Source organism: Aphelocoma coerulescens, chromosome 17 (genome assembly GCF_041296385.1).
Source record: "Aphelocoma coerulescens isolate FSJ_1873_10779 chromosome 17, UR_Acoe_1.0, whole genome shotgun sequence".
Classification (NCBI taxonomy): domain Eukaryota; kingdom Metazoa; phylum Chordata; class Aves; order Passeriformes; family Corvidae; genus Aphelocoma; species Aphelocoma coerulescens.
In genome coordinates, this window is record NC_091030.1 from 5,045,288 (window position 1) to 5,060,714 (window position 15,427).

Genomic DNA, 15,427 nt, shown 5'->3' on the forward strand with positions numbered 1-15,427 from the left:
CCCTGTCCTCTGCCCATGCCAAGGGGTGCCACAGGCCTGCCAGTGTGGGTTCAGCTGCATGGCCCTGGGAGTGCATGACATCTTGCTGAGAAGGTCCTGCCAGTGAGGTCAGGCAGGAAAGCACCATAGGGAACGTAGCCCAACTTCGTGCTGGCTCTGCCGTGCTTAGGGCTGCTGTACCCTGCCTGTGGAGGGCAGATTTGGGGCACTCTGACCTTTCTTGCATGTACTGTGAACTTCCTGCCAGCAGCACGTCCCACGGTGTCCCATCCTGCCTGGGGGTGATCCTGGTGGCTGGGGGCACACCAACAGCCACAGGTGTTGAGCTGAACCTGGCTGCAGGAGCCAGTGGAGGGTCCAGAGATGAGGCTCTGGCTGTAGGTTTGTTTCCAGCTCTTGCAGAGGCTGCCAGGCCATGCTGAGCTGTTGAACCCCTTGCTGCCCTTCCCTGCCCCTCACCTTCTGGCCAGGGCTCAGCCCACCCCACAAGGGTGGTTTTGGGCTGGTGCAGAAGGAGGTGAAGGGGAGATGAATTCAGTGGTGACTGAGCAGCTCCAGATGTGACTTCCCCCTCTGGCCTTGTTTCCTGTGCAGGAGCCCAGTGGAATCCCTGTCACTTCTCCCTCTGGTTCCAGGCCTGTTCAGGGCAATTTCTGGGACTGGTTTCAAGGTTGCATCTCGTGTTTCCTTGTCACCAGTGGGAGAAATTAAAGTCCAGTGCCCCTGTCCTGGGCCAGCAGGCAGCTCCCTCTGGGGACACTTCTCATGGGTGCCCTGTGACTTGACCCTGGCAGGAGCAGCTGCAGGTGATGGGGCCATTGGATGGGGTCTGGGGTACCGAGGGTCTCACCTGCCCCGGTCCCACTCCTGAGCCATTCCGGATCCTTGTGGTGTCCCTGGGCTCATCGGGAGCTGGTGGTGCACGAGGGTGAGAGAGCACAGGGAACAGGAAGGCTGCTGGAACCCCCGGGCGGGAGGGGAGCCTGAGAGGGCAGAGCAAGAGTGGGGGAAGAGTCATGGGGTCGCTACCGACGCACGCGGTAGGGAGCGAGGCGGGGATCGGTATCGGGTCGGTCCCGGTACGCCGGGGATGAGCGCACGGACACGGGAGGAGCCGGATCGCGGGGCGGGGTGGCCGGAGGCGATCGCGGTGCCGGTCCCGGCAGTGCCTGCTCGGCTCCGCCCCTCCGCGCCCGCCAGCCCCACTCCGGGCGGGGAGCAGGACCCGCCGGCGGCGGCCCTGGGGGCTTCCGGCTCGGTGAGTGGGGCCGGCACCGGGAACCGCGGACTCTGCGCCGGGGCCATCCCGGCCCCGACCGCTGCCGGGCGGGGCGGCACCCGCGGAGGCACGGGGGGAACTGGACATGTCGGGGGACCCCGGGGAGTCGTGGGAATGAGGATGCGTGGGGGGATCCCGGTAATGGCCTCGGGGAGGTTCCCGCACGAGGCGTGGGGGGGAATCCCGGGTGTTGGGGGATAGGGGGGGATCCCGCTGGGCGACCTCGCCCCGGGGTGCCGCCGCTGAGCCCGCTCCGCTTGCAGGGTGCGAGCCTCCACCCTGCCGGTGACCCCCGGATCCCCCCGGTGATTCGCCAGCCCCCCGAGGATGAAGAAGCTGGTGAGTACCCGGCGGGGCAGGGGGCGAGGGCCGGTGGGACCCCGCCCCCATCGGGGGGCTTCTCGCCCCAAAAGCGGTGCTGGAGGGGGCTGAGCCCGGCTGCTGCCGGTGCCCGCGGGCGGCACGGAGCCCGTAGGGCGTGCGGGCATCGCCGCTGGCAGAAGTGAGCCGGGGCCAGCACCCCGCACCACTCCCCCCAACACACCCCAACACCCTCCGAGGGGCAGTTCCCTCATGGCCACGGGAGCCACCGGCGTCTGGCGTGGGGCCGGTGCACGTGGACAGGCCCGGAGAACTTCCCCTCCTCTGCTTCTAGGTCCGGCTCTTCCTAACGCTGGTGTGCGCAGTGGTGGTGGCCGTGCTGTACATCCTGCTGTGCTCCAAAGCCCGCGTGCAGCCTTGCTGCCAGGCCCTGGGGCTGCGGGACAGCCCCACTACATCCAGCATCCGCAGCTTCCAGGGGTACAGCCGCGTTCCCGACGGGAAGGTGCGTGGGGGTGGGGCTGCACTGGGGCAGCTCAGCCCACCTGTGCCTCAGTTTTCCTGTCCTTTGGGAAGGGCAGGCAGGGGCTGTGGTGTATCCAGCTGCTGCGGGAGGGAAGGAGGAGCTGATGGTGCCGTCTCCCTACAGCCGCTGGAGCGAGTGCTGTGCCGCCACTGTGCCATTGTCTCCAGCTCGGGGCAGATGCTGGGCTCGCAGCTGGGACAGGCCATTGACCAGCAGGAGTGTGTCCTGCGCATGAACCATGCCCCCACCACCGGCTACGAGCGGGACGTGGGGACACGCAGCACTATCCGGGTGGTCTCACACACCAGCGTTCCGCTGCTGCTGAGGAACCAGCCCTACTTCTTCCAACAGTCCCAGGAGACCCTCTACTTCATCTGGGGGCCAACAAAGAAGTTGAACAGGGAGAAGGTGGGCTCAACCTACCAGGCACTGCTCAAGGTGATGGAAAAGTACCCCCAGCTGCAGATCTACACCCTGACTGAGGAGAAGATGACATACTGTGATGACATCTTCCAGAATGAAACAGGGAAGAACAGGTACTGCTGGCTCCTGAGGAGCCCTGTCAGGTCCCCCTGACGTACCACCTGTCCCCTCTGTAGTGTGGCCAGGCCAGCAGCAGTGCCACCCACTCCCATGTGACCAAGATGCTTTGCAGGATGAAATCCGGCTCCTTCCTGAGCACAGGCTGGTTCACCATGATCCTGGCCATGGAGCTGTGCGAGCAAATCCATGTCTTCGGCATGGTCAGTGACAGCTACTGCAGGTGTGTGGGAGGTGGCAGGGGCAGGCGTGGGGTGGTCTGGTGTCCCCCCAAGTCCCACACTCACCCTGTCCCCTCCTGCCAGGGAGAAGAACCACTCCAGCGTGCCCTACCACTACTTTGAGAAGGGTAAGCTGGACGAGTGCAAGATGTACCTGATGCACGAGCTCGCTCACCGTGCCGGGCACCGCTTCATCACTGAGAAAGCCATCTTCTCTCGCTGGGCCAAGAGGAAGAACATTGTCTTCAACCACTCATCCTGGGTAGGCGGGTAGGGCGCCAGCCGTGGGGTGGGGCAGCAGGAACCTCGGCAGCAGGGCGGCTCTCATCCTGCAGCAACACGTCTCAGCTCTGCCAGTGCCACGGTTGGACACCTTTTGCTCAGCCCTGGAGCGAGGAGTCTCCATCTCTGCAGCAGCAGTGCCTGTTTCCCCAGCTGGTGGATGGGCTGGGAACCCTCATGTTGGTACATGGGGCACATGAGCTGGACCCACGGAGCCCCATCAGCTCCAAACACCTGCTTGGATGGACCCAGGGAGACCCAGTTTTCCACCCACTCTACTAGGAGGAGTATTTAATGCAAGATTAGACATGCTGCTGGACTCCAGCAGGACATGGGCCACAAGCTGGTGCCTCTCACAGGGACAAAGCTCTACTGTGGTCCTTGCTCCACTTGTGCCCTCTGGACAGTGCTGGGTGTGGCGTGCAGGCAGCTGGATCCAGGCTCTGCCTTCTGCTGCTTGGTGCCTGCATTGCCTCACCTGGGAAGCCCTGGAGCTACACGAGCCCTAGGGGCTCCGAGTTGCCTTGTCACAAGTGTCCTTGGATTCAGACCAAAGTAAACGTGGCCATTAAAATTGTTTTTAATTCAGTAGTGCCCCTTGCTGTGCCCCTTGTGGCTGCAGGACAGGACAGGGAATGAGGGAGGAGGGGATACTCAGCAGCTTGTCACAGGCTGCCAGGCTATAAATAAGAGGGGGAGGTGACAATGGGGTAGAGCTGAGCCTAAACATGGAAGAGGGTGCTGAAAGCAGTTGAGGTTATTTAGGAACCAGCAGCTGCATCTGTGCAGGATGGTGCTGGATCTGGGGTGATCCTCAGTCCCACAGGGCTCAGTGCTGCTGGGCTGTCACAGGACACTGGCAGCTCCCATGTTCCTGGAGAGATGGGACATGCCATGGGCACGTGTGGCCCTGAGCCCACAGCAGCTCTTTGAACATGTAAACAGATGCCACATGTTTGGATGGGTCCGGTGGTACCTGGGGCCGGGGGTGAGAGGAGGGGCAGGCATCCTGGGGTGCAGTGAGGAGCGAGTGGTCCAGGAACTGCGGGAGCTGCCACAGCCCTACGCAAGGCAAGGCATCACCGGCACAGCGGAGCCAGAATCCCTCTGGACTGGCGTCAAAGGATGCAGGTCCCTGCTAGCTGCGGAGCCCTCTCCCTGCGCCACGAAGCCCCCCAGCGCGGGGCCCTGAGCTCCCGGCCCCCGCGGGGGAGACCGGCATCCCAGCGATGCGCTGCGCCCGGCAGCGGCTCGGGCACGGCGTGCTGCTCCTGGCACAGCCGGGCAGGGCTGCCCGCACCGCTGCCCTCGGGGACCGGAGGATTAGTCCCGGCCTTTCCCGGCGGCCGTCCCGGCGGCACTAGGACCGGCGGCCCTCCCGGTCCCTGGAGGGCGGCAGTAGGACCCGGCGGTGCTCCGCATCCCGTGAGGGCGGCACTAGGACCCGGCCTGGGCGGCGGCAGCGGCGCGATCTGTGTCGGCAGCGATATCGGTAGCGGCCGCGATACCGGTAGCGGCAGCGATATCGGTAGCGGCAGCGGTATCAGTAGGGCAGCCGTAGCGGTATCGGTAGCGGTGTCGGGGCGCGCTGCGGGGCGGAAGGGTCGGTGGGGCTCGCGCGGCCACGCCGGGCCCGTTCGGCCGGTGCAGGGGCGGAACGCGCCGTGGCCGGGCGGGGGAGCGGCCCCCGGGGCCGGTGCACGGGGGATGGAGGGGTAGGAAGGGTCCGGCTCCCTCCCATGTCGCTGCGGCCGCTGCCGGGGGTGGGGGGGGATGTTCCCAGGGGCGAGGGAGGACTCGCACGTAGGAGTGGCGGGAGGTTCGCACCCGGGGCCGGGTGGGTTTTTCCTTCCCGGGGGGCGGAGGGGCTCGCATCCGGGGCTGGGGGACCCCCGGCGGAGGAAGGGGGCCGGGTCTGAAGCAGCATTTTCCCGTAGAGCGGCAGCGTGAGTGCCGGTGCCGGCCATGGCCGAGCCCGCCGGAGGGGCCGGGCAGCACCCGCCGCCCGCGGGGCGCAGGAGGTGACGGTCTCCCCATGAGAGCCCCCACCAGGTAAGGCCGCGGGGTCCCGCCCTCGGGGCCCCTCCGTGGGGTCCCACATGGCCCGAGAGTTATAGAGGGAGCGAAGTGGGGTCCGGGAGTGGGGGTCCCACAGCGTCCCGAGCCCTTGCACGACGAAGCCCCCCCAGCAGCACCACGCCCGGCCATGGCCTGGGCTCCCCGGGAAGGCTGGTACCTTCTGGCACCACCTCTAGCCCTGAGAGCGTTTCGAGGTGTCAGCTCCCCCCAGGGGTTGATCTCAGGCTGTTGCATAATTTTCCTTGTGACAATTAGTAAAGAAGCTTCAATGGTTTTAAATTTCCACTTGCTTGGAGAGCTCCAGGAATGGCTGGGGCTCACTAACCAGGGCTCCCAAAACTAAACTGGGTTAGCCCGCTTTGAGTGGAGGTTAGAGTGCGTCCCGGGGCTGGAGAGGTCCCTGCAGGTCTGCTGGATGCAAGCCCATGCATGCACTGACTGGGGCAGGTCTCCCTTCCATTCCCTCTTGATCCAAGACTGCTGTGGTGGTGGTTTTAATGGAATTTCACGGCACAAGCAGCAGGTTGACCCCCCCTAACCCTGCGGTTTGAGTGGTTTCATCCCCACGAGGGAAGGATAATCCTCCCTGGAGACCAGCTTAATGTGGGGATCCTGGAGTCTGCCCAGCCTCTGGCCACAGCATTTCTTTTCCCCTCATTGATTCCGGGGGATTGTTCTCCAGAGGGGGACCTGGAGACTTATCCCATGTACACCTGATCCTGTACCCCCACCAGCCTGGCAGCCTGGGGACGATGGGCCAGGCTGGGGGTGACCGTGTGCCTTGCAGGTGCTCGCAGGACGCCGGCAATCACTGTGTGCTGAGGCCGGCACAGAGACATGAGTGGCAGCACGGTGAGTGCCAGAGAATCACCCCAGGGACCTCCCTGGGGACAGCAGGCATCCTGCTGGAGATGCCGTGGGAGTGGGGTGGATGCCAACACCCGTGGGGTGGGGGCAGCGGCTGACGCTCTCCCCCCGCCCGCAGAGCCAGCGTGCCGCCGCCCTGGGGGTCCTCTTTGCCCTGATCATGTTGCTGATCATCTACAGCTCTGGCAACGGGAACGAGGTCTTCCCCTACAGCCGCCTGCGGGGCAGAGCCCGCCGGCCCCCCGACCTCAAGAAGTGGGGCGTGAAAAGCGGGTACCTGCCAGTCTGTGGGAACAAGGTACGAGCTGGGCAGCAGGGCCCGGCCTCGGCGGTGACACAGGGTCTGTCTCTCTGCTGACAGAGGACAGTGGCTCTGCAGGGGACAGTAATACCCTGTCCATGGTGACACCAAAAGTCACCTGCTCACGGCACTTGTCATCACCAGACCCTGACTGCCCGCTGCCACCAATGCGTCATTGTCACCAGCTCCAGCCACCTCCTGGGCACCCACCTGGGCACGGTCATCGACGGGGCTGAGTGCACCATCCGCATGAACGACGCTCCCACCACAGGCTACAATGCTGATGTGGGCAACAAGACCAGCTTCCGTGTGGTGGCTCATTCTAGCCTCTACCGTGTCCTCAAGCGGCCCCAGGAGTTTGTCAACAAGACCCCAGAGACCATCTTCATCTTCTGGGGGCCGCCCACCAAAATGCAGAAGAGTCTCCTGAAGATCATCCAGCGTGTCTGCACCTCCTTCCCCAACATGACAGCCTACGTTGTCTCCCCCGGCCGCATGAAGCAGTTTGATGACCTGTTTCGGGGTGAGACAGGGAAGGACAGGTACCTCAAAGCCACCTCCTGTGTTGTGTCCCCCTTTCTCCAGGTTCCCAAGACAGAGCTGACTCTTGGAGCTGCTTCATGGGCCACAGCATTGAGCTGGGGGTCCCTGAGGCAGGCTGGGGACACTGACAGGGTCCATTATCCACATCACCTCGCCCCTGTCATCCTTCCTGCTGTTTTTCCTCCCCAGGGAGAAGTCTCGCTCATGGCTCAGCACCGGCTGGTTCACCATGGTGATCGCGGTGGAGCTGTGTGACGCTGTCCACGTCTATGGCATGGTGCCACCCAGCTACTGCGGGTAAGGAGACCCCCAAGCCCCCACCCCAGCTCATGACCCCACCATGAGGCTCACCCAATGTTTCTTTCCCCACTGCAGCCGCCGTCCCCCACCCCGCCGCCTGCCCTACCACTACTACGAGCCGAAGGGCCCCGATGAGTGCACGACCTACATCCACAACGAGCGGAGCCGCAGGGGCAATCACCACCGCTTTATCACTGAGAAGAGGGTCTTTGCCAGCTGGGCCAACCTCTACAACATCACCTTCTCCCACCCCACCTGGACCTAGGGGCTGCCTCATGCCTGCTGGGCAGACCCCTGGATCTGGGATGGATGGGGGTTCCCCTGCATCCTCCTGGGAGCAGTGGGGGCCAGACATCAGGGTGCCACCACCTGCCTCCCACAGGACCACTGCTCTTGTGCATGGTGGCTCCTTGCACCTGGGATGTGCTGGGTTTTGAGCTGGTTTTTGGGGGCCAGGTAGTGAATGTAAAGATTGGGGTGTCCCCCGCTCCATGTGCAGGGTACTTGGGCATGATATCCTGCCCCGTCCTAGTCCATGCACATTGCAGCCCCTGTGAGCCTACAAGGGGGTTCCAGGTTCCCTTGGCTCAGTTTTGGGTTGCATCACTTCTGGGGTCACCACAGAGACTGTTTTCCCCAACCCTCTGGGTTGGGAGACCCCCTCTTGGAGCTCAGCCCCCCTCTGCCATCCCCAGCCCCCTCATCCCAGTCCTCGGTCATCCTTCTCTCAACAGAACCCCACAGTTTTTTGTGGGGCCCTGTGGGGGTGACATTGCCACCCTCCCTGCCCCAGCACCCCAAAAACACCAGCCCCTCCCAGCACTGCTGTTCCCCACACTGCCAAAACCTTTTCTAACTGAAAGATGGAATTTTTGGGAGCTTTTTGGGGGTTTTGGCTATTTTTCTCCCCGCTTCTAACCCTGGGGTTTGTACTTGGGTTTCCTGGACAAAGGAACAAGCAGGGGCTGCTCATTAGTGGTAACGAAGGGCCAGCAGCTGCTTATAAACAATTAAAAACTGGTCAGGTAATGGGGGGTAGTGATGCCTCTTGGCACCCTGTGGCTGGGACAGGACTTTGTTATTAATTTCTCAGCAGCAGAGACGTTAATTTGGGAAAAACAACTAAATATGGCATGTTTGGGTCCTGAGTCTTGGCAGGAATCCATTCCTCCATTTCCCTCTGGCTGTGGCTGGGGTTTTGGGGGGCTCGGTGCTGGGGGAAGCAGTGGGGTGCCCATGTTTTGTAATGGTTTGTACAGGAATAAATATTGCTGCAGTCTGTTGCCTTGAGCCCTGGCTCTGGATGGGTTTTTGGGGATGATGGCAGTGATCCCCAGCCCACAGCAGTGCTGTCCCTGGGCACTCAGGAGGGTCTGGCAGGGTGACCAGCATGTCCAGGTGGGATCCATGTCCCTGGCTGACTGCAGCTCTGAGCCACCTCCACAGTGCAGGTGACAGCTGAGACCTCCCCAGCTTGTGTGACTCCCAGCCAGGTGCCCTGGGGTCACAGGGTCTTGGGGCAGGGTCTCTGCAGCCACAGAGGAGGAGGGAAGGGCAGGTAAGTACAAGGACTTGGAGATCACAGTTGCCTGTCTCAAAGTCTATTGCCACAGGACTTTACTGTGAGATGGGCACAGAAGGGAGCAGGATGATGACACTGGCTCTAGGCCTGGTCTGGCACATCCTGGGTAACACATCCAGACAAGGGTTCCCACAGTGGCAAGCTGTGGAGGGGCAGCTGCTCATACACACATCACTGGTCAAACAGATCACCCCAAGTTATGGGATAGACAGCATCTGCAGCCACCGAAGGCCCTCTTCCCCCTGCCTAAAATGCCTGAGACTTGTATGTAAATTAAGGCATTGTAAAAGGAATTTGAGATAAGATAAAGGTGGTACTTTTGTCCAAGCATTATCTCAGATTAGGGGATGGTAAACAGAACTGGGCGAGAAGAATGAGTCACTGATAATGAGGAAAAGCCAACCCAGTAACTGGTGGAATCAGCTCCAGCTGGGTGAAAGGTAATTCTGGCAGGAGGGGGATCACAATCTACTCGAAGACAAAGACTGAACATGGGATTAATTAGCATTAGAAGAGAGGGAATAATTTAAGCAATGGAATAAGGGAATTGCGTAGCCAATGAGCATTAATGCCTTCATTCGCAAAAAGGTATAGATAGCGAAAAGTTTTCAACAACCTCGGGATCCCCACTACCATGAAGACGAGGGTGAAGGACTAAAAGGATGCTGAGCGATCCACGGGTGGTGACAATCTTCTGCTTGACCGATGTCTCTCTCTCCCCCACCCCTTTTCTACTTCCTTCTCTTTCTCTACCTCATTTTATTGTTAAATAAAATCTGTACTATTGGCTTTGGCACACGGCATCTCTCACTAATCAGATCTTAACAAGGCTAAACAGCCCCGGGGTTTTACACCCCTGGAGCTGGGGGGGAGGGTGTGCAAGCTGGGGGTGGGGGCATAGGGACATGGGGATGGGGACATAAGGACATTAGGAACAGGGATGGTGACAGTAGGGATGGGATGGGACCGGAATGGGGACAGTAATGGGGACATTTAGGGTCAGGGATGGCGACATGAGAACGGAATGGGGGCAGAAAAGGGGAGGCGACATGCGGACAGTGATGAGAAGAGCATTCTCCTCCGAGGAGCTGGGGGCGGAGGCGCGGGGAGCCCCGGAGACCCCAGACCCGGCAGGGTGAGGGCTCCCACTGAAGGTGGACCCGCACCCCCGAGCCGTGCCGGGTTTAACCTCGTCCTCCCCACCCCTGCACGCGCGGGCGGCCGCGGCCCCGCCGTTGTCCCCCCGTTGTCCCTCCAGTTGTACACCCATTGTCCCTCCCGTTCTCCCCCCGTTGTCCCCCCCGTTGTCCCCCCCGTTGTCCCTCCCGTTATCCCCCCGTTCTCCCTCCGTTGTCCCCCCGTTATCCCCCCGTTCTCCCTCCCGTTCTCCCCCTGTTGTCCTTCCGTTGTCCCCCCGTTCTCCCCCCGTTCTCCCTCCTGTTCTCCCCCGTTCTCTCCCGTTCTCCCCCGTTCTCCCCCCCGTTATCCCTCCCGTTCTCCCGTTATCCCCCCGTTCTCCCTCCCGTTCTCCCCCGTTCTCCCCCCCGTTTTCCCCCCGTTATCCCCCGTTGTCCCTCCCTGCCGCCCCGCGCCGCCCGCTCGCGCTGCCGGTGCCGCGCGCTCCCGGCGTGCCCCGCGCGCCGCCGTGGTCTATAAATAGCGGTACCGGCGGGCACGGCGCGGGCGGCGGCCGGTCCAGGTCAGTGCGGGACCCCCGCGGGGCCCGGGCCCGGGGCACTGCAGGAGCCCGGGGAGCCTTTGCTTGGCGCTTGCGAGGGGTGGCGGGGGCACTGCAGCGGTGCTGGAGCAGCCCGGTCCCAGGGAGGGGCTGCGGGGGGCTGGATGCCGGTGGGATGGGAGGGGTGGGTTGGAGCTGGCGCTGGGGTGAGCAGCCCGCAACGGCCTTGGCTGGGGAGTCACAATGCCACCCTGCACCCCCTCACCCAGCCCCCTCCCCAGCCCCGACCCGAGCGGGTCAGCGCCCCCCCCCCCCCCCCCTCCCCGTCGCCTCTGGACCAGTCACCTCCACATCACCCTCACCCTGCACCCATGGGACCGGCACCACACTGGATCAGGCACCCAGCCCGCACTGAGAGCCGGGGCTGCCCCACCAAGACTGGTGCCAGCTGTCTTGGGTCTCAGCGTCCCCACAGTTGGGAACCCAGGGGTCCTGCACCCCCCAAACCTCGTCGGGGCCATCTCAGGACCCTCAGGCCATCTCCCACCCGCAGCGCTGGTGGGACGTGACCCGGTGCCGGTTTCAGTCCGGCCATTCTTAGCCTCTGCCCTTTCGAGGCTGTAACACGACCTGTCAGCGGCCACCGGCTCCTCTGGTCACGGAATGCCCCATCCCTGCGCCTCGTCCAGCCGGTTTGGGGTGACGCACTGTGGCCAAGCAGGTCGTGTGCTGCGGGGCTGGGTGTGGGCAGGCGGGGTGGCCAAACACCCCCCCGAAGTCCTGGGGGTGCAGTGGGGTGCTGCAACCCCCTCCTTAGGACACCCCGCTCAAACCAGCCCGTGGGGAGCTGGGGGTGCTGCCTCCATCCCTTGGTGTCCTGGTGGCACCGGGCATCCCAAGCGGGTTTCCGGCTGTTGGGCAGCACCCCGGGCATTGGGATGTGGGCAGGGCAGGGGAGGATGCCGGCAACGTCACCACGCGTCAGCCGGCATGGGGATGCCCTTACCGCAGCCGGATGCAGAGGGTGACTGCTGGGAACCAGGTGAGTGATGGCCGCAGAAGCAGAGATCCTCAGCTCCCTATTTCAGGGAGAAGCCAGAAGTTGTGTCTTCCGTCCCACCTCCCCAGCCTGCCCTTGGAGCCAAAAAGGGAGACCCTTTCTCTCCCCAGACACTTGGTGACCCGTGTGTCACTGATGTGCTGAGTTGTTTATCCTGCTCTTCCCTTGCAGCCTTAAGTGCTTCTGTGCCTAGACCACGGCAGCATGTCGGCAGGTGAGTGATCCGTCTGCATCTCCCTGTCTCCCTTGTATCCATTCCCTTGGTTGCCTGCATCAATCCCCCCTGGAATTAATCCACTTCATCCCCACATCATCCATTCCCTCTGTACCCCCTTGGTCCCCCCTGCATCCACCCCTTCTGCGTTCCCCTTCCCTCTCTTCCTCTGTCCCCTCTGTTCCCCCTGCATTTGTCCTCGTTACATGCAGCCCCTGGTCCTCCTTGCATTCCTCCCCTCCACCCCTCCCCCATGTCCTTGCCTCTCTCTCTTCTGTCCATCCCCCGTGTCCCTCCAGCCCCCCCACACGCCCCACATCCCATTGGTCCCGGCCAGCCACTTGGCTCCATCCCCAGCCCTGGGGAGTGCTGGGTGCCAAGGAGTTGAAATTTCATCCAGCTGTAATCAGGAGATGGGAAAGTGGCCCCAGAGCAGCTCAACTTTATTCTTAGCTCTGCTTCCCCCTGCGGCACCACACCCTGGCATCACCCCACCCCACGGCTGGTGCACAGATCCCACAGGTGGTGAGAACCCTGTGCCAGGGTGCTGGGCAGGGGACGGGGTGGCCAGTGCCACTTGCACGTCGGCCACCAGGTCCAGGGACCGATGCTGGGGTCCAGAGACTGCTGGGGTTGTGCCAGGTGCTCAAGGTGGCCGTGCCAAGCCAAGCCAAGCCTGCCACAACCCCTGTTAGCCTGTCGGGGTGACAAGCTGGCCACAGGGATGGATGAGGCCAGTCCCTGCCTGCGGTGGAGTCGTGGACAATGACTACCTCTGGGACACCACGTGGTAGTGGGATTCCAGCCCCATGGCCGAGGTGCCGTGGGGTCTTTGTGCTCAGATGTGTCCAGACATCCCAGCCTGCCCAGGTGACCAGGACACGCGTCTGCTTCCCTCTCCATCTTCCCCCAGGACTCTGGGATCGGTCCCCTCCATCCCCAGGGATGCCTGCTCTGGATCTGGCACCCCCTGGGGACACCTCACTCCCCGATGGACCTTTTGGCTTTTGATAATTATTTTTTTCCTTTCTCTCCTCCAGAAAAGCTCAAGCAGCACAAAATCATCTTTGTGGTGGGTAAGTCTGTGTCCAGGTCCCGTCACTGGTAGGGTCAGCCCAGGCCTCTAGGCTGGGGAGACAGGGCTGGAAGCTGAGGCTGGGCTATTCTCAGGCACTGTGGGATGGCCATGGCTCCAGCTTGGCTCTTCGAGGCCACATGGGGTATGCTGGGACCAGGAGAAGTGTATACCAGGAGTATGCTGACATCAGAGAGGTGTCTGGTGACAGTAAACCACTGGGGGTTGATGTGACAACAAACCCCTGGGAGGTAAAGTGATAAAACCTTGGTTGGGGATGCCCTGGGTGTCATCAGCGTGTGGTGATGTCCTGGGTGCCATCAGGCAGTGGTGATGGCCAGGTGCCAATAGAACAGTGATGTCCTGGATAGAGTGGTGGTGTCCTGGGTGCCATCTGGCAGCAATGACAGGGGTCATGATACCCTGGACGCTACTGGGACAGGGACATCCCAGATGGGGGTGGGGATGCCCTGGTGCCAATGGGACGGTGATGCCCAGGGCAGTGATGCCCTGGATGCCATCAGGGTGTGGTGCCCACATGCCAATTCCCAGCAGCCCATGCCACCCCCAAGCACCTCTGGAGCAGCTCTGTCCATCCACCTGGTGCTTGGCTTCAAGAGACCAACCAACATGTCACCAAGTTCTGAGGACTCCTGTGTGTCTGTGCTGCTGCTCCCATGTACCCCTCCCTCTCCTTACCCATGGCTTGGGGCACACATGTGCCTTGCAGGTGGCCCTGGCTCAGGGAAAGGGACACAGTGTGAGAAGATCGTGCAGAAGTATGGCTACACCCACCTCTCCACGGGGGACCTGCTGCGGGCAGAGGTCAGCTCGGGCTCAGATCGGGGCAAGAAGCTGCAGGCCATCATGGAGAAGGGAGAGCTGGTGCCCCTGGTGAGTCCTCACCAGCCACCAGCTGCCACATGGTGGGGTGTGCAGGGGTGGCAGTGGGGACACCGGATACTACAGTAATGCTTGGCACATGGCTCAGGCATCTCTGGCCCTGCTGTCCCAGGGTAGGGTTTGCAGCAGGGATTGGGAATGCTGGGTGGGAGTCGTTGTCCCATATCAGCCCTAGCAGCTCTGTCCTCCCCTCTCCAGGACACTGTGCTGGATATGCTGCGGGATGCCATGGTGGCCAAAGCAGACGTGTCCAAGGGCTTCCTGATCGATGGATACCCCCGCGAGGTGAAGCAGGGAGAGGAGTTTGAAAAGAAGGTGAGAGCTGGTGCCGTGCTGTGCTATGCTGGGCCATGCCACACACCAGCTTAGCACAGGGACTCAATCCAGCAGCAGCCTGGCCTCTCCATCCCAGCGAAGATCACATCCCAGAAGGGTCTAAACCGGGCAGCAGGTCCCCCTGCCTCAGGGACAGCCTGTGCCCAGAGCACAGTGGGAGGGACCAGGGTGTCCTCAGGCTGATAGTGCGTGACAACGGTGCTGACATGATGGTGATGGCAGGGAGCCAGGGCTTGGCTACAGTGTCCCTTTGCCTCCTACATGGCCCTAGAGACCACTGGAACAGTGTCCTGGTGCCCCCAGACCAATGCAGAGGGAGACAGAAGATGGTGTGGGGACCGCTACCATGCCAAACCAAAGCAGACCCACACCAACTCAGTGTGGTGACACCTGTGTCCCCTCTGTCCACAGATCGCCCCCCCCACGCTGCTGCTCTACGTGGATGCGGGGAAGGACACAATGGTGAAACGCCTGCTGAAGCGAGGTGAGACAAGCGGGAGGGTGGATGACAACGAGGAGACCATCAAGAAGCGTTTGGAGACCTACTACAAGGCCACTGAGCCTGTCATTGCCTTCTACAAGAGCAGAGGCATCGTCCGCCAGGTAAGCAGGAATGTGGCTGATGCCAGCACCCTCCAGCCCTACGCCTTGGGGCTTGTGTCCCAGGGGAGGGGAAGTGATGGATGGGGATGATGAGGGAAGCAGGAAAACTCAATCCTGCCTAGTTTGGGGTGGGCTTGACCCCTCTCATTCCCACCACGACCCCCTTCAAGGATGGCCTGCACCCCTTTGCCCTAAATGAGCCCTGGTCTCTTCACCCATGGCCAAAATGCATCCTTGGAAGAGCTCCAGTTGCTCTCGGATGAGAGCCCTCGAGCGAGTCCCCCAGCTAACCCCTCTGTACCCAGCTCAATGCCGAGGGCTCCGTGGAGGAGGTTTTCCAGCAGGTCTGCACCCACCTCGACTGCCTGTAACCAAACCCCTGGCCCCACTCCCCCCAGTGCACTCCAGCAGAGACAGCGGAAGCGGCTTTATCCTGTTTTCGTGGACAGAGCCACGCGGAGGAAATTTCAAGGACATTGTGTTTGGCTCTTTCCCGTCTCTCCCCAGTAAAGTTCACTTTAATGAATCCAGACTTTATCTTTTTCTTCTGTTGCAGGAAATGAGTTTTTCTTTCCAGAGGGTTTTTTTTTTTCTCACCCTCTGTCCCCCCTGCCCCTCTGGAGCTGATTAAGGGCAGGAAGCGGGTGTTTATCCCACCGGAGCAGTGGGATGCTGCGCTCAGAGGAAGGGAGGGAGCATCCCAGCCGCTTGCCCTGG

General features: G+C 61.9%; 3 protein-coding genes across 13 annotated transcripts; all 3 read left to right on the plus strand.

The window, feature by feature from the left end:
• Positions 1–100: 100 nt before the first annotated feature.
• On the plus strand, positions 101–3,258 carry ST6GALNAC4 (ST6 N-acetylgalactosaminide alpha-2,6-sialyltransferase 4). Of its 3 annotated transcripts, none has more exons than XM_069031452.1 (6): positions 101–1,258; positions 1,543–1,618; positions 1,935–2,105; positions 2,250–2,662; positions 2,782–2,889; positions 2,972–3,258. In XM_069031452.1, exons 2-6 carry the CDS (start codon positions 1,607–1,609, stop codon positions 3,159–3,161), a joined length of 894 nt encoding a protein of 297 aa, XP_068887553.1. In that variant the 5' UTR covers positions 101–1,258; positions 1,543–1,606; the 3' UTR covers positions 3,162–3,258. The 3 variants fall into 3 exon arrangements, with proteins under 3 accessions (XP_068887553.1, XP_068887555.1, XP_068887554.1); XM_069031454.1 differs by having other exon boundaries at positions 2,782–2,869; positions 2,972–3,095; XM_069031453.1 differs by lacking the exon at positions 101–1,258 and adding an exon at positions 1,287–1,417.
• Positions 3,259–4,220: 962 nt separating this feature from the next.
• On the plus strand, positions 4,221–7,619 carry ST6GALNAC6 (ST6 N-acetylgalactosaminide alpha-2,6-sialyltransferase 6). 9 transcript variants are annotated; one of them, XM_069031443.1, is made up of 7 exons: positions 4,652–4,732; positions 5,107–5,221; positions 6,036–6,100; positions 6,234–6,413; positions 6,561–6,958; positions 7,149–7,256; positions 7,335–7,619. In XM_069031443.1, exons 3-7 carry the CDS (start codon positions 6,086–6,088, stop codon positions 7,522–7,524), a joined length of 891 nt encoding a protein of 296 aa, XP_068887544.1. In that variant the 5' UTR covers positions 4,652–4,732; positions 5,107–5,221; positions 6,036–6,085; the 3' UTR covers positions 7,525–7,619. The 9 variants fall into 9 exon arrangements, with proteins under 9 accessions (XP_068887552.1, XP_068887543.1, XP_068887547.1 ...); XM_069031445.1 differs by having other exon boundaries at positions 4,674–4,738; XM_069031451.1 differs by lacking the exons at positions 7,149–7,256; positions 7,335–7,619 and having other exon boundaries at positions 4,221–4,772; positions 6,296–6,413; positions 6,561–6,648.
• Positions 7,620–10,502: 2,883 nt separating this feature from the next.
• On the plus strand, positions 10,503–15,236 carry AK1 (adenylate kinase 1). Its single transcript, XM_069031912.1, has 7 exons — positions 10,503–10,540; positions 11,751–11,793; positions 12,834–12,869; positions 13,599–13,762; positions 13,970–14,086; positions 14,519–14,710; positions 15,016–15,236. Exons 2-7 carry the CDS (start codon positions 11,784–11,786, stop codon positions 15,079–15,081), a joined length of 585 nt encoding a protein of 194 aa, XP_068888013.1. The 5' UTR covers positions 10,503–10,540; positions 11,751–11,783; the 3' UTR covers positions 15,082–15,236.
• The last annotated feature ends 191 nt before the right edge of the window (positions 15,237–15,427 follow it).

Bases quoted from the DNA above. Each gene is read 5' to 3' on its own strand.
- ST6GALNAC4 (XM_069031452.1), top strand. The intron at 2,106-2,249 runs GTGCGTGGGGGT...GTCTCCCTACAG, and splicing joins GCCGCGTTCCCGACGGGAAG to CCGCTGGAGCGAGTGCTGTG. The intron at 2,890-2,971 runs GTGTGTGGGAGG...CCCTCCTGCCAG, and splicing joins GTCAGTGACAGCTACTGCAG to GGAGAAGAACCACTCCAGCG.
- ST6GALNAC6 (XM_069031442.1), top strand. From the start codon at position 4,295: ATGCAGGTCCCTGCTAGCTGCGGAGCCCTCTCCCTGCGCCACGAAGCC. The intron at 4,773-5,106 runs GTCGGTGGGGCT...ATTTTCCCGTAG, and splicing joins GCGCGCTGCGGGGCGGAAGG to AGCGGCAGCGTGAGTGCCGG. The intron at 6,414-6,560 runs GTACGAGCTGGG...TGTCATCACCAG, and splicing joins TGCCAGTCTGTGGGAACAAG to ACCCTGACTGCCCGCTGCCA.
- AK1 (XM_069031912.1), top strand. The intron at 12,870-13,598 runs GTAAGTCTGTGT...TGTGCCTTGCAG, and splicing joins CAAAATCATCTTTGTGGTGG to GTGGCCCTGGCTCAGGGAAA. The intron at 14,711-15,015 runs GTAAGCAGGAAT...CTCTGTACCCAG, and splicing joins GCAGAGGCATCGTCCGCCAG to CTCAATGCCGAGGGCTCCGT.